Raw genomic sequence first — 20,960 nt, 5'->3', positions numbered from 1 at the left:
TGATAATAATCCTTTGACATTCGTAAAAACATCTGCGAAGTTAGACGCAACAAGACAACGATGGATAGCAGCCCTTTCAAATTACAACTTCGAAGTCAGGTACAGAAGCGGCAAAGAAAATGCAGACGCCGATGGACTTCCCAGAATACATGAACAAAATGATAGTGAAGGAGATGCCAAAATTACACACGACGTAATGAATGCTTTATCAATGTCTGTGACAACTGATGTTACACAATCTCCTGCTGCATACAGTCTAGTGGCACCAGACAGCTTAAAAGCCGTAGATTCATCTGAACATGATCTGCCAGATACCATTGTAGACTCTCTGTCACTGAGTACAAAACAGTGGCGAAAGGCACAAACCGATGATGCCACCATTTCATGTATAATTACTTACCTGAAAGATGGTGTAAAACCAACAGCTCAGCAGGTCAACATCGATGATCCAACAGTAAGAAAGTATATATGGGAATGGAGTCGTCTTGAACTGAAGGACGGAGTTCTCTACCATAAGGGCATGTGAACGAACAAGATTATATACAGTTAGTTCTACCCTCGCATCTTCGGCAGGAAATATTCTTGGCTCTCCATGATGATCTAGGACACCAGGGGAGAGATAGAACTACTTCACTATTCAAACAGAGGTTCTACTGGCCTGGAAATGATTCATGGATCGAAGCACGAATCCGACAGTGTGATCGCTGCATTAAACGGAAGACATTACCATCTACTTCGCCATTAGTAAACTTCAAATCGTCAGCTCTTATGGAAATTCTCTGCATTGATTTCCTGAGTTTAGAGAAATCTAAAGGAGGTCATGAACACATGCTTGTCGCCACTGACCACTCTACCAGATATGCACAGGCATACCCGACCAAAAATCAGACAGCGAAGACAACAGCTCGTGTCTTGTTTGAACAGTTCGTGGTCCATTAAGGTTTTCTGATGAGGATCCATAGCGACAAGGTGCAAACTTTGAGTCGTCCTTGATAAAAGAACTTTGCCAACTTGCTGGTGTCGATAAATCACATACAACCCCTTACCATCCTATGGGAAATCCAGTCGAACGTTTTAATTCCACACTTTTGAAAATGCTCGGAACTCTAGAGAACAACATGAAGTCAGATTGGATGTCACACGTAGCATCATTAGTTCACGCATACAATGTTACAATACACCCAAGTACTGGTTACTCGCCATACTACCTAATGTTTAGACGACACCCGAAACAAGCAATTGATGCTCTCTTAAGACTACCAACACAAGACACAGAAAATAAGCATGATTACACAAGAAAATTAAAAGAGAAACTAACAGCAGCTTATAAAAAGGTAGAAGAAACATCGAAAGCGACAGCAGCCAAAAACAAATAACTGTATGACACAAAAGCAAAAGCTAGTCAGTTGATACCTGGAGATCTTGTTCTGGCTCGGAATGTGACAATCCAAGAAAAAAAAAATTGGCTGATAGATGGGAGGACGTTCCATATATTGTGGTCTCACAGCCTAACGAAGACCTTCCTGTATATGAGATCATAAAGGATTGCAGAAATGCAAAGAAAACAGGTGTTTTACACAGGAATCCCCTTCTGCCACTCGGAATGAAATGTAAAGGGTATGAGAGTGGAACATCATCAAAGTACGACAGCATGGAATATGAACCGAGTTTAGATACTTACCAGAGCGAAACAGAAGAATCGTCTGAGGAGTCATGAGGAACCAAATGAACTAATCACTGAACTTATTCTAATTAAATGCTTACCTAAATTTACTTACCTGTTGTGCTGAGACTATTTGTGTAGAACCACATATATCAGAGACAAATAGCCAAGTGAAATACTTACCTGTATTATTTCCAATGGGTAATATAGTGTGCAAAATACTTGGACTACAATATACTTACCTATGTCAATTGTGTTTTTGAAATACTTACCTGAATTGTACATAGAAAGATTAACTGGAACTTATCATTGGAATATAGTTCTGAATGCTTTACGTGTGAAATATGTATGTATGGAAACGTTGTTGCGAATTCTTGTGAAATGTATATGGACTACATATAGGATATCTCGCGTGATTATATATCACTACTGAAATCAATCACTACATAATCATAGCCATTTGACACATAAACACATGTCAATATTCACAACATTCACTTCGACTGCCAATTGTTTAATACTTGTTTTATAATACTTCGTGTGTTTTTTATATCATGTTTAATGTTGCGACAAATGTAAAGTTTCATTTTCGCTTTGTAAATTAATTTGAAAAATCAATAACAGTATGTACCTTAATAAATGTCGAGGACGACATTTTACAAGCAGGGGGAGAATGTCGTAGAGCACAAATAAATGATATAGTACAATCATGAAAATACTTCGTTTGTTTTTGATTTTCCTATAATAGTAACTTTTGACATTCCAGGCCTTCCATACTTTATACTTTCTATATCTAATAAGTATCTGCACGTGATCTTTAACACACAATCACAGCACTGGTTACTTCTTGGTCAAAATTTCAAAATGGCTTTGTTTACATAGGTACCTCATTTATACTTGTGCATATATATATTTTTGGACTGGAAATTATACATTTTCCAGGTAAATATGCCTTATCTTATATTGTTCTCTATGTATGTATTAAATTTGATAAGCTATGTAAACGATTTATTAATTTACCTGTGTATTTTATTGGATGCCAAGCATCATTGATTTTACCTTCGGTAAATTACTTGTTTACAATTTTGACAGCTGTCATCTGTCATGCGCGTTGAATATTTGATATGCAATGTAATTGTTAAATCATTATTATAATTTGTCATAAGTTTATTTGTAGGATGATGAAACTATGATGTCATTATGATGCCAATTTGATGATGCTTATTATGATACATGATTATGATGACACATATCAAAGTCTGCAAACAAAATTTTATCATCGTCCTTAAAGGAACCCATACCCTATAACATCTAAAACCACATTACAACCGCTGGTCGGAAAAACATCACTAGAGGACATAACATAAAATCAAATCAAATTAATTAACAGGCTATAGAAATAAAGAGGGGCGGTGATACTGGCAAGAAACGCCTGCGCCAAAGGGATTGATGTGTAGAATCTGTCTAGAAACACTATATGGTTTCGTTGATACACTGGCTCAACCAGATGTTCAACAACCCTCTCGCTAAGTCCTATTTCTTTTTTTCTCTAATATAAACTTGAAAATTCCAAACGTACCAAGAAACGGCATCTGCTGACACGAATAATTTAAAGCCTATTTGATAAATACCATGTTTACTCTGCAAATAAGTACCATAGTAGACGTTTGCAGGAAGAATGAATTTCAGTGCAGTACCGCAGTATAGTTTTACTCGTCCCATTACTAAGAAATTCAATAGACTTTTCTGAGAAACTTGAATTTTATTTTAAGGCAGTGTCATAGTGTAGTTATACACATTATATGAAATTAGGTGCACATCTACAGTGCTGAGAAAAATGCCCTGCGATAGAATTATACTAGTAATCAAAATTTATCCTGTAGACATTATCTATTGCCCCGAATACCACAGTAGCTTAATGCAGGACATGCGAAACTCAAGACAGCGTCGCGGCCATTAATACGTATTCACACAAAATAGCTATACTGCCACAATGATGCAGTGACCGTTTAAATATGTGACTTCTAAATAATAACATTAACTGTATGTTTTACATGCATATAAATACCACAGTAGACTATTGCAGGATACAAGAAATTATAAGTTGTGCCACAGTGTAGTTATACCAATAACAATACAATGGACATAAGTACCATAGTGTAGCAACCGTTTTACATTAAAATTACCGCAGCGTAAAAATATAGTATATTTTTGGTAATTCCTTCTATTTTCAATTGCGAAGAAAATACGATTTTTACCCAAACACTGCATTATATGCTATGGAAATAAGCACCCCCATTTTTCTGGTACGTATTAGTCGTCTGCGGTAGCCCGCCTGCAAAACAGTAGTGGTAACGGAGAACCCCAAAAATATAGTCTGCATTTGGCGGCTGAGGTAGAGTGTCGGGTAGTACGATAGCGGTAGTCGAAAGGATATCAAAGCCCTAGGCCCTGTGGTTTTGGACAAGAAGATTTTCAAAGTTTTCCCTATATAAGTCTATATAAACCATGTGACCCCCGGGGCGGGGCCATATTTGACCCTAGGGGGATAATTTGAAAAATTTTGGTAGAGGACAACTAGATGATGCTACACACCAGATATCAAAGCCCTAGGCCCTATGGTTTTGGACAAGAAGATTTTTAAAAATTTTCATTTCGGTTGCCATGACAACCAGAGTTCTGCATGGAATTCAATCCTTTGAATAATTTTGAAAGGAGGCCACCCAAGGATCATTCCTGTGAAGTTTAGTATAATTCTGCCCAGTGGTTTTCAAGAAGAAGATTTTTTAGAAAATGTTGACGGACACACGACGGACGATTGACGACGGATGAATGACGACGTACGACGGACATTGAGCGGTCACAAAAGCTCACCATGAGCCTTTGGCTCAGGTGAGCTAAAAATCAAAACAGACTCATGGAGCCTGTACAGAGCAAGTCAGTTCATCACAGTAAATAAGTGAAGTTTTAATCCATTCCCACAAGTAGTTACAGAGATACCAGCTAACATTCAAAAACTTAACCAAAGTAGGAGGCTGCCATCGAGGTTGAGGCATGGAGAGTCCAATCGCTCTACCTATTATTTGATAGTCAAGCTAAAACAAGAGGGTATGATGACCCTGGATCGCTCACCTGAGAAATATGAGCTACATATTTCAAATGTCAGACTGATGATTTTTAGAAATTTTTTGGCAGATTTTCTGATATACAATCAAGTAACCCCTGGGGCGGGGCAAATTTTACCCCGGGGGTCATGATTTCAACAAAGTTTATAGAAGTCTACTAGGCAATTTTACATATCAAATATCTAAGATCTAGGCCTTCTGGTTTATTTTTAGCAAATTTATGAAACTTTCCCTATGTACAATCAAGTAACCCCTGGGGCTGGGTCAATTTGACCGTCTGTCCACTAGGTAATGCTACATATCAAATATCTAGGCTCTAGGCCTTCTGGTTTACTTTTAGAAAATTTTGAAGATTTTTCTATGTACAATCAAGTAACCCCATGGGGCGGGGTCAATTTGAACCCGGGGGTCATGATTTGAACAAATTTTGTAGAAGTCTACTAGACAATTCTACATGTCAAATATGTAAGATCTAGGCCTTCTGGTTTATTTTAGAATTTTTTTGAAGTTTTTCCTATGTAAAATCAAGTGACCCCTGGGGCGGGGTCAATTTCGACCCCGGGGGTCATGATTGAACAAATTTTGTAGAGGTCCACTAGGCAATGCTACAAGTCAAATATCTAAGCTCTAGACCTTCTGGTTTGTTTTTTTTTTAATTGAAGATTTTCCTATAGAAACCTATGTAAAATCAAGTGACCCCTGGGGCGACGTCAATTTTGATCCCGGGGACATGATTAGAACAACTTTAGTAGAGGTCCACTAGGCAATGCTACATGTCAAATATCTAAGCTCTAGGGCTTCTGGTTTTTGAGAAGAAGAATTTTTAAGATTTTTCCTTTCGGTTGCCATGGCAATTTTAACCCCGGGGTCATGATTTTAACAAAACTGGTAGAAGTTCACTAGGCAAGGCTTCACACCAAATACCTAAGCTCTAGATCTTCTGGTTTTTGAGAAGAAGATTTTCAAAATTTTTCCTTTCGGTTGCCATGGCAACCAGAGTTCTGCATGGAATTCAATTCTTTGAATTTTTTTAAAGAAGACCATCCATGGAACATCCCTGTGAAGTTTCATCAAAATTGGCCTGTTGGTTTAGGAGGAGGTGTTGTTTAAAGGAAAGTGTGGACGGACGGCGGACGGACGGACGTACAACGGACGGACGCCGGACGGTGAGCGATCACAATACCTCACCCTGAGCACTTTGTGCTCAGGTGAGCTAAAAATGGTAAAACTTAAGAGAAGACTGGCAAGGCGGACAGACTGACCAACAGGCATACATCCCTATAAGACTGTAAAACTTTCTTTTACTAGTGGAGTGGTGGTCTAGTGGATATGGTGCCGGCTGCTCAGTCTAGGGGTCATGGATTTGAGCCCCACTCGGGTCACAATCGTGACTTCCCATATGACCCCAGTACTGGCTTTTTCCAGGAAGTGGTCTTGAGGGTTGTTCCAATAAGCTTGAAGCTTTCATCACAACTGAGCTAAAACAAATTAGTATGAATAACACTAAATCATTTTTCTTCTACAAAAATGCCAATAAAAACTAAAATACTTCACATACATTGTGTATTTACACAAGATCAATAATTCTTACAATTTCCTGTGGTATGATATCCTCCAAGGACATAAGCTAAAGCGTCAGCATTTTGTAATTCTTCATCATCCGAGTAGTCCAACAACAAATCCAATAATAATTCCTCCCCGTGTTGAGGAGGGTCATCCTTCCGGTGTTGTACCATACGGTTGACAATAGTTGCAAGTTTCTTCGTTCCTGCAAGTAAAGATACTTAAATATAGCACTGCATTAAGACTTTCTTTAACCCAAAGGCAGCATATTTTTGATTAAGGAAAATAAATGGCAAGCCTCCTGATATTTTTATCCCCCGCCGATCAGGAGGTGGGTATTGAAATGGCGTTGTCCGTCCGTCACGTGCGTGCGTGCGTGCGCAGCCTTTTCTCAGTACCTAGCAGGTAGAATTTCATGAAACTTGAAATAAACATGAACCAACATACTGCAATGATGCCGGTCAATTTTTTTTCTGATTGGTCATTTTCCCTTAGAGTTATTGCCCTTGATTTAATGAAAATTCCACGTCTGCAGCAATTTCTCAATAACAAGCTGGTAGAATTTTAAGAAACTTGAAATAAATATGAACCAACATACTTCGATGATGCCTGTCATTTTTTTTTTAATTGGTCGATTTACTTTAGAGTTATTGCCCTTTAATTGTTTAAAAATCTACAGATTTGTACATCACAAACCAACCAATTGGTAGAATTTCATTAAACTTCTTTCATTCTTTTCCATGACTATTTATTATAAACATGTAAAACTGTGTACCCACACCTGGTCACAACCTTGCCTTGGTCACATACCCTCCCCCTCCCAACACCCCCCACCAAAAAAATATATATATAATATAATAATAATAAATGTTCATTCTTTTTTATTATTTTTTTTTTCCAAACCTTCCATAAATATTTGTTTGTTTGTTTTGGGTTTAACGCCGTTTATCAACAGTATTTCAGTCATGTAACGGTGGGCAGTTAACCTACCCTTACAGAACAAGCCTTCTCCGGTGAATGAAAAGTTAATAGAAAGTTAACAGAAAGAAAGTTAATGGAGCTATTCACAGCAGCAGTTCGCTGTTCATTAACCGCATCCGGTTAATGAATGGCGATCAAACTTCTTTTTTAACATTCTATTCACCGCAGACTCCAGTGTTCGCTTTTTATTCACCGCAGGACTTGGTATTTTAAATATTGTATCATTAATTCACTTTCTATTCACCGGAGAAACTTGAATTTCATGATTTGTAAATAAAATAGCTGCACCCGTTTTGGTGGCAAAATGGTTTGTATAGTTAGAAATTCTGGACCATGCAGAGCACAGCAGATTTATGTGAATAGCATGGTATCAGCTAAAATAAGTGCTTTTTTAATTGTCTATAGTATACACAAAACATGTCAAAAGTAAAATGTGATACTTTTTTTTCAATTTATTTGATTCATGTCATTCTAAACAGATGCAGACTTATTTTTGTCATCAGTTTCTGTGACTTTGGTTTTTTTGTGCATGTAAATATATAGAGGTTTCCAGCTAATTCACTAGCTTATCGTCGAGCCCACTTGCGTTGAGCTCGCTATAGTCATGACTTTTGGCGGTTTGGTGTATGTGTGTCCGTGCGTGCGTGCGTCCAATACTTTTCCCGACCATAATTTTGACATGCATGGACCAATCTTGTTTATATTCTGGACGAATGTTAACCTCAATGATAAGGTGTGTCATGCGCAAACCCCATGTTCCTATCTCAAAGGTCAAGGCCACAGTTGGAGGTCAAACGTCAAATTGAAGTTTGTCCGGAGCATTTTTTCTTCATGCATGATGGGATTTTGATGTATTTTGGCAAGAATATTCACTATTATGTGACAGAGTGTCATGCGCAAGAATCAGGTCCCTAGGTTCAAGGTCAAGGTCACACTTGACAGACCGCTGGCGGGCTCAACATTCTGTCCTACAAGGTAAAAGCTTTCTGCAGATATGCAGCTCGCAGCTCATTCACCGCAGACTGTTCACAGTTCATTCACCGCAGACTTCGCAGATCATTCATCGCAGACAGTTCGCAGATCGTTCACCGCAGAATGTTCGCAGTTCATTCAACGCAGACAGTTCGCAGATCATTCACCGCAGAATGTTCGCAGCTCATTCACCGCAGACTGTTCGCAGCTCATTCACCGCAGTCATTCACCGCAGACCTCATTTGCATGTGAAAAGTTAATGAAAAGTTAATGAAAAGTTAATAATCCCAACTTCATTCACTTTCTATTAACCAATCATTCACCAGCCATTCACCGCATCCATTCACCACAGATGATTTTTTTTTCTGTAATGGTAACCAGTGTTCTTGGATTCTGTACCAGTACAAACCTGTTCTCCTCAAGTAACTGCCAACTTCCCCACATGAATCAGAGGTGGAGGACTAATGATTTCAGACACAATGTCGTTTATCAAATAGTCACAGAGAACTTACGCCCCGCCCGAGGATCGAACTCACGACCCCGCGATCCGTAGACCAACGCTTTTACCTACTGAGCAAAACGGGCGGGTTTCCATGAATATATTTATCAACATGCAAAGTTGTACCGTTCTCCCACCTCACTCCTCCACCCAGTCATGCCCACCGCCCCGATCATGCATCACCCATCATCCCCTCTTCCCCCCCCCCATTCTTTTTTTTTCGTTCTTAATTTTTAATCAACATTGTATCCTCACCCAGTCACTCCTGCTGCCCCCCAAACCCCCCCCCCCCCCCCACACACACACTCCCACCCCGTCCCCCACACACACCAAAAGACAAGCATTCATTTTCTGTTTTATTGATTTTGACTAATGAAATTATTTGCTTCCTAGTAACATCCTTAACTTTTTGCCGGATATATTTTTGCCATTCCTCACCACAAACCCTTTCGGCGGGGGATACCAATTCATCGAATTTGCTTGTTTTAAACAATAGTTTTTGAAACGTTTCACACCCTTTGGTGTAGGATGACGGTTGAGGTAAAAAAGAATGGAGCCGGTGTAATGAAGTGTTTCGACCCCCATAGAATAATGACCCCTCGGTCATAGTATTATGACCTCCAGATCATAGTACTATGACTCCCCCACGTGAAGTAAACTGAACCTCACGAAGAATATTGACTCCCATGAAAAACGACCCCCGGTCATTTGGTCAAATTTAGTAATAACTCATGTATCTAAGGTCTAATTGCTGCATTTTATGCCCCCACTCGGGGGAGGGGGCATATTGATTTGCCCTTGTCCGTCCGTCCTTCCGTTTGACCATTAGCCCCAGATACCATCACTTGACACAGAAATCAAAGCATTCCGCAACGGGAAAAGGGATTCTATTTGTAGACGCTGTATCTTGGTGTTTACATTTTTTTCAGGAAAATAACAATTCACAATACGTTCACAAAATACACCCGTTTCAATAATCCCTGCAAACTTCGGTATGAAGTAATTCTTCAGAAGGAAACTGCACAAGAAACTGCTAGCATAGAACTTAGTATTAATAGAAGTTGCAATACTTAGCAGTGGCAGTAAAGTACGGTAGCGGCAACAATAGAAAGTAGTAGTAGTAGTAGTAATAGTAGTAGTAGTGGCAGTGGTAGTGGCAGTGTCAGTAGCAGCAGCAGCAGCAACAGCAACAACAGCAGCAGGAGAAGAAGAGGTAGATGTACAAGACGTATTAGTGGAAGCAGGTATAGTAGTATCAGTAGTAGCAGTTGTAGTAGTAGTAGTAGAAGTAGTAGTAGTAGTAGTAGTAGTAGTAGAAGAAGTACATGTAGTAATAGCAATAGAAGTAGCGGCACCAGTAGTAGTAGTACAATCAAAATGTTAACTATTGGCAATGGAGGGTATTAGAGTTGTAGATCTAGTAAAATTGTCCGTTAGGTTTGGTGGGGATCACTTTTTAATAGATATTATCGTCGAAAGTCTTTTTAGGAGCCGGTGTTTTACACGGAAAGAGTAACTTTTTTAAATAGAATAATGTCCGGGAATCGATATTGTAAGAGAGTTCGAATGTAGTAATTTCGGCAGTGAGTATTTTACATGGAAGGAGTCACTTTTTCTATAGAATAATAACCGGGGTCGTTATTCTATGAGATTCGAAGGGAGTCATCTTTAGGGAGTCAGTATTTTACTTGGAGGGGTCAGTTTTTCTATAGAATAATGACCGGGGGTCGTTATTCTATAGAGTTTTCAAAGGGAGTCAGTTTTTTATAAGGGGGGGGGCAATATTTTACAGGAAATGAGTCACATTTTCTATTGAATAATGACCGGGGGGTCATCATTCTATGGGGTCGAAATGCTTCATTACACCGGCCTGCCTGCGTAGCTCAAAAGAGAGAGCCCAGATCTACGGACTGCAGCCATGAGTTTGATCCTCGAGCAAGGTGTATGTTCTCTGCGACAATTTGATAAAGAACATTATGTCTGAAATCATTCTTCTTCTGATTCCTGTGGGGAACGTTGGCAGTTATTTGTGGAGAACAGGTTTGTACTGGTACAGAAACCAGGATCACTCGTTAGGTTGACTGCCCGCTGTTACAGACTGAAATACTGTTTTAAAATGGCTATTTCGAGCAGATATAATTTGTGGATTTAGACTTTTGTAGCTAAAATGATAGGGAATTTTACATGTTATTTTTTTGTTTTTTGGTATTTAATTTCATGTACTGACGTAACTAATATTTCACAAGAATCAGTTCCTGATGCATATTTAATTTAAAGATTTCACAATTTTTACGACTCTTAACTTCTTTTAGTTCAGAATTTTTTTTTGGAAAGCTCTTTATGGTGACAGTTCTTGTTTCGACGACTTCCCCCACACAAGTTATCAATTTACCATGGCTAGTGGTTTTGTTTGTTTGTTTAAGGTTTTACCCAATTTTTCAGCACTATTTCAGTTATGTAACAGCGGGCAGTTAACCTAACCAGTCCTGGATTCTGTACCAGTACAAACCTGTTCTCCATAAGTAATTGCCGACTTTCCCACATGATTCAGAGGTGGAAGACGAATGATTTCAGAAAATAGTTGTCTTCTATCAAATCATCACAGAGAACATACGACTCACGTGTGTAAGGATCAAACTCACAACCCCGAGATCTGTAGATATGCGCTGTACCTATTGAGCTAAGTGGGCAGGTCTCCAAGGCCAGTGCTATACATATTCTACAATCATATAAAATGTTCCACTTGTTCTTACCATCAACAATAATCTTATTTCTAGCTTCACTGGGAGGCTCTGTCAGTTTGTGCTCAAACTCTGCCCAAATCTGAAATGAAAGTATTTCTTGAAACAAAAGCTGTAACAGGAGACAGTGTGCTTGACTATTTTGATGCTGGATAATGAAACTTGGTACAAGTGGATATTACATGATGTGAGGAAGCTGGAGCTGTCACTGAAGTGTTTAATTACTCCAATGTGGATGAAGATATTGGCTAATAGCTTAAGTCTGTGTCAATTGTATTTAGTAGTAATAGCGATAGAGAACAGTATCAAAACATTAAATAAGTACAAGAAAAGACATAATTCATGGAAATTTTCTGCAAAAAGTAATGCACCCAGGTATATGGAGAGCTATCTTACTTGCTGGGGCGAGTAGAATAGCTCTCCATGTACTTCGTACTGTCAAGCTAAAAATGTCATGGTACACCGAGGTGAAATTTAATTGCATACACATATATTGTATATATGTATACCATATTTTCCTGTTTGTAAGAAGATCCTTCAATAAGACTGGTTCCTTTAATTACCAGTACATCAAAACTGGCAACATTTTCCATTTTCTTTTTATATACACTTTAGATCAATGACACTGACACACTTCTTAAACAAGGCAAACACAGGTCTAACTTTTAAGGACATAAACTTTGTCTTATAGGCTAGCAAATATGTTACAACTTAAGCAACAACTGATAGTGTGATATTGATTCATATCTACACAAAGTTTTATGAAATCTACCGTGTTGCCAGTCACAGAAGTAATATCCCGTTATGTACAGATACTGTGAAATCACTTAATTTCGTGGACATGAAATTTTGTGGTTTTGGACAAAACCTCAATATTTAGGATATGAATTCGTGGATTTCAACTTTTGAACATAAAATGAATGGGTATTTTACTTGTTCGTTGGGATCATATTTTGTGGAATGACTCAACCACGAACTCAGCGAAAATTAGTCCCCCACGAATATTAATGATTTCATAGTAAATGATACAAAGTGATTTCCATTAATCTATTTCAAGATCCATTTTTTGTCATAGTTTGATAGTTGTCATATCACTGTCGATATGCTGGACATGTACAAGCCTCGTAGAGACTTAAGGTCAGCAAATGGCCCGGTGTCTTTGGTTGTACCGAGGTGTCTAACAGTAAAGTATGGTGACAGAAGTTTGAAGCATGCAGCTCCAAAGCTTTGGAATACCCTCCCAGCAAGCATCAGAAATTCAAGCTCACTGTCTGCATTTAAAAAAATCTTTGAAAACGCATCTATTTCACACGTTATAAAAAAATAAAGAAATCTGAAATTCTGTTGAAAATGGCGGTAAACACAAAACAAACCATGACAGGTTTGTTTTGTGTAGAGAAAGGGATTTGTTGCTTAATGTAATTTAACGTTGAACATAATTTATGCCTGAACTTGTTTTAATTACTTTTCATTTTAATCTTTTACCAAATTGAATATATTTACATGTATGTATGTATGTGTATGTATGTGTTCTTTATGTTTTTGTAAAGCACTTTTGGACGTACATATTTTGTATGAAAAGAATGCTATATAAGTGTGGTATAATAATAAATAATAATAGTTTTTCACTATCTAACACCAATCTATTTTAGCTATTTCCATGCACACCGTGTCCAACGTATACGTTGCATTTACGGCGAGTACGCTACATGCATGGTATATTGTACGCTCCATTACCGTCATTTCCTGTTGATTTTGTCAACATCCTATGTGGTGCGGTAAGAAAAACTACTCATTTTCATCGAAGTTCAACGTGTTCAAAGAAGCGATATATTCAGTACGAGCTTCAGATCATTCAAGATCCCCATGGTAATGTGATTTTGGTTAGTAATTCTCTAGTTTCTTCAAACATTCGAGTAAACCAACGTGTGAAGTCGGTTTTGAACTCGGACGTTCACTTTCAGGTTCATTTTCTGTCTCTTAAAATCATTCTGTTGATTTTTCATCTGTTTAACGCGACAATATACAATATTCAATATACCAAGTTGCAAATAAAAATATACATCATGGCGTAAATTCATGTTTTAAGGGAGCTTTATGCCAAAATTAGCGATGTACGCCCCATAAAACGGCGCGTCCACAGAAGTACGCCACATAAAAAGGCCGTTATATTTATAGCAACTGATTACGTATGTCTTCACTCGCATCTATTCTTTCATTTTATTTACACTTTTTAACAATTATAAACGGTTTTGTAATTACAAAATGTAATAACAGTAATATTAATTATTCGAAAGATTTAATAAACATGCTTGTTTTGTATAATCAGTCCGGTATAGAAGTATTTACTTGGGAATCATGAACATTCCATATATTTTCGTAAAGTAATCTTCGGTGTCGGAACCTAAAACGAATTAAAAACTGAAAATGTATTTCACAAGTAACATAATGTAGTATTTTCAGGTAGAGTGCGGACAAAACGAATACTGCTAGTGTGAACATGGCCTGTAACTTCACAACCTGCCCCGCGTCTGGGGTAGGTTGTGACAGTATGCGGGGTACGCTGTGCGGGGTACACCCTTACCTTTCAGTATGGTATAGCAGTATGAAAGTACATGGCATTTAACCTTAGGGAAATGCTGAATTTCATAATATATCTTATGTCGATATATCTATATGATAACGAACTGTCAGAACACAGATGTGTTATACGTCAAAAATTACTTATAGCGGTCAAAATCGGTATTTCAAACAGTTTCGTTGTCCTTTTGTTTACAATGCTTGTGCTTTCCAAAAAGAGTATTTGAAAAAATGGCGTTTTTAAAATATTTGCAAATGACGTCTAAGCTCTTCAATAAATATTATAAGTCACGTGTGGCACAACCAACCCGTGGCACATTCAACAGCGTTCTCCCCTACTTATCTGATCAAACTAAAAATCATCATTTCTTGTTCATTTCCTGAATGAAAAACACTTGTTTCCAAGATAACCGTGGAACAAATTGTCGATTTTTCTTTTAAGGTATCTAAGAAGAAAGAAAGACATATTTCCTGTTGTAAGTGATTCCAGAAAGTAAACATGAGCCACGCTATGAGAAAACCACCATATTGACTTTCAGCATGGATCCAGACCAGCTTGCATATCCGCGCAGTCTGGTCAGGTTCCATGCTGTTCGCTTTCAAAGCCTATTGCAATTAGAGAAACCATAAGCGATTAGCATGGATCCTGACCAGAATGCGCGCATGCGCAGGCTGTCAGTATCCATGCTTGTCGCAAAGTCATTGCATGTTTGTTTTCTGATGTTGAGGCTCAAATCTACAAATGAAAACAATTAAAATTCGTAAAATATGTTACATGCACGTGAAATAATATAAGAATAAAATCAATGCCAATAACCTTGCGTAATACTGAGACACCACTACGCCATCGTGTAATGTGACTTCTACATATGTAATTATTTTCAGGATACGATTCTTTCGTAAGCTAACGTAAACGCCCGAAAATATTGGCGAATATTAATGAGTGCCGGGTAAATGCTTATGGAAAACTGACTGAAAATTATTATACATGATATCTAATTGTGAATGTAACTCTACAAACACAGTTATTTCATATATTTAGTCAAGTTTATTTGATAACAGTCGACATTAAAATTAATATTTTAAAGAGACTTTTTGCTAGGAATTTATCATACGCAGTGGTCGGGTTTAGGTATCCCCCACGGAAATTCCTTACAATAATGACAGTAACTGTTGCATTTTAGATGAAGATAACGGCCTTTTTATGTGGCGTACCTCTGTAGACGCGCCGTTTTATAGGGCGTACATCGCTAATTTTGGCATAAAGCTCGCTTTAAACATGAATTTACACGATGATATATATTTCAAATTGTAGTTTGTGATACTATTCTCGCGTTAAACCGATGAAAAGTCAACAGAATGATTTTAGGAGACAGAAAATGAACCTGAAAGTGAACATCCGAGTTCAAAACCGACTTTACACGTCGGTTTACTCGAATGTTTGAAGAAACTAGAGAATTACTGACCAAAATCACATTACCATGGGGAGCTTGAATGATCTGCAGCTCGTACTGAATATATCGCTTCTTTAAGCACGTTGAACTTGAATGAAAATAAGTAGTTTTTCTTACCTCACTATACGGGATGTTGACAAAATCAACAGGAAATGCCGGTAATGGAGCGTACAATATACCATGTATGCAGCGTACCCACCGTAAATGCGACGTATACGTTGGACACGGTAATGTAACAAGCAAAATTAAGGATGTGCATATTCTCCATACTGCCATCTTTGCATGAACCAAATAGCGAGTAAGATATGGAACAAAAAATGGCAAAGATGTTCCCATTTGTGAAGAAAGCACCAAATATTGCATGAAATTACTTAAAGTTATCCCAAATCCTACAAAAGGAGGAGACACGCTATATCTGCCCTGGAACCTCCTTTTAAATCAGTTTAAATAAAGGGAAGTAAAATGTCTAGAAAAAATAATTATTCCTTTAGACTGAAATTTATCTATAAAGTAATGTTTCATATGATCTAAACATGGATAACATATCACCAGCATAGACAAACAACCATTTGGTATTGACAAATATACAAAGTTTACTACAAAATACTCTTATTTCTCAAGATACATACTAAAAAGGGAGGTAATCAGATTTTACTTATGATCAATTACAAAACGTGTGAAAAGATGTTTTCTTCTGAAGAAAGCAAGAAAATTTATATTTAAGTATTATAAAGTATACTGGATCAGAAATGAACTACATATACGATCTGTTGGCTTGAATAGACCAAAACATGAGGCCCCAAAGAGAAACTACCTTTTATGTATTTCAATTAATATATCTAGAACAATTTCAAAAATGCTTATTCATTATCTTAGCCAATTAAAACCCTTGAAACAAAATTTATTCAATTACATTTTATACACATTCAATATACATGACTCAGGAAAAATATTATGAGGCCCTTAAAGGGGAAATTGTTAAAAATCACATTTTAAGGGCAAATTAATTTATTTTAATCGTTAAAATAACATATTACTGAACTTAACATAAGTAAAGAAACATAATTCATGGATCCTATATATGAGCCGCGCCATGAGAAAACCAACATAGTGGGTTTGCGACCAGCATGGATCCAGACCAGCCTGCGCATTCTGGTCAGGATCCATGCTGTTCGCTTTCAAAGCCTATTGCAATTAGAGAAACTGTTAGTGAACAGCATGGATCCTGACCAGACTGCGCGGATGCGCAGGCTGGTCTGGATCCATGCTGGTCGCAAAGCCCCTATGTTGATTTTCTCATGGCACGGCTCATATAAAATATAAAAAAAAAGTAAACATATTCACATGTTTAGGTCCACGAGGTAACCTATATATATCAGTTTTTATTAGGGCAATAGATTTATATAAAAAAGAGAGGCCTTTGTGGATCATTTTTGTATGTTACATAATAGTATATGACATAATCATGTTTTCAAATCAAATGACTCATCCAAAAACCCACAAAATAAAAGAAACTTATATTTACACCCATTCAATAGATATCTAAGAATTGTAATTTGTTCCCCAGTACTTCTCTAAAACATTTGTTTGACAAATTTATATTTCTTATACATGAATGTGTTATTGCACTGGCATTTAATTGGTTCTCTGAAGTGTACATAGTAATGAAAGTCAATTGTCATTACAGGCCAATCCAGATTCAACAGAATTAAGCAATGCAATGGTCACAATTAAGGTATACAGATACTAAATAGAAAAAATCATGGCAGTCGCAAAATAGCGCATTCAAAAAAGTCCTCCTTCTTTGCTCTGTAGAGCTTTTTTCCTTCCTTTTTTACATTTTGTTTTTAGCTGAAATCACATAACAGATCTATCCTTGACATATAGGAAGCATTTTTGCAATAATATGATAGCATGACAGATTTATTATGGAAATGTAGGTCATACAATTTGGTTGATATTGTAGTTGGTTTGTTTGACTGACATGATCCTCAATTTTCTTTTGACGTTATTTTTTCAGCACTGACAATATTCTTTAAGAAAATGTTAAAATGTAAGCTACAGACATTTAGAACGGGTCCTGCTCTGTGCTGTAGCTATTTGAAATTTGTCAATTTTATATAGAATGAAGAAGGCCAGCTATTTAGTATGTTCATACCTTAATGTCTCTTCCCAAACTTGGCTTCGTATATAAATATTAGAAATGTGAACATCAGGTAATTTAGATGTTTTCGTGCTGTCTAATTCCTACAGGAACTAGAATGTTATCTGGCACCATTTACTGACTTACAGCTTGATACCTTTGTTTATATTGTTCGAAAAGTTTGAAGTCACAACATGTGGTGCACTAACTAGTATGCGTACACATTTGTTTGCCGCAGATGCATGAAAACAAAACTACAAGGGGATAATGTTACGAGCAACAAACTCTGATACACAATGTTATTTTCTATAGTAAAACAGTTTGCTAGTGTTAGCTGTAGCTTCATTTAGCCGTTCAAAACAGTTCTGGTACATACTGACTAATTCCGTAGCAAGCCGTCTTTTTGGCATAAAAACAAGGACAAAAATCCAACAGGAAAAGACACATCAAAGAACGCAGACTTAAAGCTAGCATTCTTTATAATGCATTATCTGGTTGTGATACTGTCTCAATACGTTTGCAAGGCATAGGATATCTTTACTTATGGTTATGCCGTGTTAAAAGATTCAAGAAGTGCACATGACAACTGGAAGGATAGGTTGTTCTATCATGCAAAGAAATATCAAAATGAAACCAGAGAATATATTTTCTTAACAATTAGACGTATTGAAGCAACCCCCTGAGAGATGTTCACGTATGTAGCAAAAAACATTGTATCAAGAAGGTTGTAGACAGGCATTTATAGCATACATTGACATTGCTAATCCTGTCAACTGGTAATGGTCACGAGAACTGGTACTTGGCTTTAATTATGTAATACGCTTCATTATTAGCTGCTATAAGTTGGAGTAAACTCATCAATGTATTAAAAAATATAACTACAAGAATACATACAAAGCAGATATAAATGTATCAACCCAATCCTGTGTACTTAGACATTTTGAAGACAGGTGTGCTAGAGAGTGAAATACTGGCAAATTACAGTTTTAGTTAAATATTGAAAGGGATGTTACGCTTAAAATTAAAAGTTGTTTGTTTAGGGTAACCTGATCGTAACTTTTCTTTCAACTTTTGTAAGTTCACGAAAAGGAATTCGGGACATTATCCTAAACAAGCAATTATTCTATGACTTATAATTGCGCTACTGAAAGGTATTCCTAACACTGTATTGGACAAAGAGCACATATCAGCTATGGTTATAACTAGGACGACCTGCAATGTCATTTTACACGTGCTATTTGAGCTTTATCGGCTATACCGAGATACAGAGTATATTCAACTCTGACCCACTAGTACAATGTTCTGAATGATCATTTCTTTATCAATTACATGATATCATTATATAGGCCGATTTGGAACCTAAGACAGAAAATGCACTATTTCGTTATTTATCAAAAGGCTTAATATGCAAGATAACTGTAGCTCAGTATATTTTAAGGAGACATTGTTTATAAACTAATCGATTAATCTTTACCTTCAAATATTTACATCTAACTCTATTTAGTATGACTTTCTTTATTTCTGTATCATATTTTCATTTTAAACAAATATTTATATGTAACTATTTGCGTTCTTTGAATGTCTGCAGTAAATCACTGCACTTTAGCAATGTTTATAAGTTATAAGCTCTGTGAAGGGGTTCAGTGAGAGAGACCGTCTAGTGGTAAAGGTGTAGTCAGATCAATAGGAAGGTCGTTGGTTCAAACCGTACAAAGGTTAACCGATCATACAATACCAGAGCTATTTTTAAGAAAGCAGAATTTAGACTGATTCTAAAACTTGAAATCTTAATCAAATTCAAGTAAATTAGTATCATTGAATATAGTATAAATTAGCAATAATAAATACAACAGTACATTTAGTTCACATTCCATTTTCTTTTGTTGTAAAGAAAGCATTAGGATGATCGTATGCTTTAGCTTGAAGTCATTAATTGTCTTGAAAAACATATAAATTACGTTTTGTATAATATGTTTTACACGAATTTAAATCAATTATTGAAAGACAAGAAAAACACAAAATAACCTCTTCTTTAGCTGCTCTTTTGAATGCTTAATAATAATATTCATAGGGAAATTGAACTATCGGTACACCATCTACAGTATAAGTACTGTAAAGTCGATTATATGAATTACAGTATGTACGTATATGTGGACTTGTTTTATAAAATACCCTAAATGAACCTCAAAATGTAAAGAATGTTTAAATAATATTTTGATATAATTAAATACTAAAATTAGTTTTGTTTATCTGAGTGATATACTATTCACACATGAAAATAAAGTCATCCTGTAAATGAAATTTTTAAACAATTTTCACCCTTTTAGGGCCTCATCTATGTCATTTGTCAGTGTCCTATATATTAAATGTGTATAAAATGAAACCAAATAAATATTATGTCAATAATAGTTACTTATCTATTATAAATTAACTTTTTGGACATTGCTTTCAAAAATATATGATCAAAATAAATAAGATATAGGTCCCTTTTTGGGGCCTCATTTTAAGCTAACTGAGGTTAGGGAACAGCGTGTCTCCTCTTTTTTTTTGGATTCAGCATACTTTATAATAGATACATACAAAGTTTGGTGCTTTCTTCACAAAAGGAAACATCTTTTTCTTATAACCTACTCACTAAAAGCATTATTAAACAAACAGACAGACTGAGTGGCGTGTGTGAAAACCGTACGTCCCCTCCACTAGTAAGTGACTAACAAACTAGAGGTACTTTTGACAAAAGTGCATGTCTCCCAGAACTGCCTAATAATCTGAATAGTAAGTCTGTCTTTATATGCTGTTTACTCACAGAAAATATACCTTTGATAGTTTTAGAGTAAGTGTTGGAGTAAGTGGCCTATCAGAGAGGTGTTGGAGTAAGTGGCCTATCGGTAATTCAAACCCCATAATTCTGAAGTGTCTGACTTGATTTGGCTAGATATCAAATTTGACCGAGGACATATTGGCAAACACATTTTGTTTGGGTTTGGTGAAGATCGGATGAGAAATGTTTGACTTAAAGTGCCAACAAGATTTGTGATAGACGGACAGATACACATACAGACTGGAGTAAATAAATATGTCTCCCACCACACAGTGATGTGGGAGATATAATAAAACAGGAGGGCCAAGATAGCCCTAGGTCGCTCACCTGAGAAACACACCATAACAGTGTAAACATGTTTGACCTAGTGATTTCATGGAAAAAAATATTCTGACAAATTATCATTAAAACTGGAGCA

The 20,960-nt window shown here is 36.7% G+C and overlaps 2 protein-coding genes across 2 annotated transcripts in view; one reads left to right on the top strand and one right to left on the bottom strand.

The window, feature by feature from the left end:
• LOC123532840 (26S proteasome non-ATPase regulatory subunit 11-like) overlaps nt 1-20,960 on the top strand; it is a 286,840-nt gene that overhangs the window by 90,140 nt on the left and 175,740 nt on the right. The gene's annotated exons all lie outside the window — the stretch shown is intronic.
• Nucleotides 1-20,960, bottom strand: part of LOC123530958 (cytochrome P450 20A1-like) — a 64,558-nt gene that overhangs the window by 20,003 nt on the left and 23,595 nt on the right. Inside the window, exons 6-7 of the mRNA XM_053517380.1 lie at nt 11,557-11,626; nt 6,380-6,556 (exon numbers count right to left, since the gene is read on the bottom strand). Of these exons, the coding sequence (XP_053373355.1) occupies nt 6,380-6,556; nt 11,557-11,626 (247 nt within the window). The remainder of the gene's footprint in view (nt 1-6,379; nt 6,557-11,556; nt 11,627-20,960) is intronic.

This window comes from Mercenaria mercenaria, chromosome 11, assembly GCF_021730395.1.
Source record: "Mercenaria mercenaria strain notata chromosome 11, MADL_Memer_1, whole genome shotgun sequence".
NCBI classification, from domain to species: Eukaryota; Metazoa; Mollusca; class Bivalvia; order Venerida; family Veneridae; genus Mercenaria; species Mercenaria mercenaria.
The sequence above is the reverse complement of the archived record's forward strand: the minus strand, read 5'-3'. Positions and strand labels throughout refer to the sequence as shown.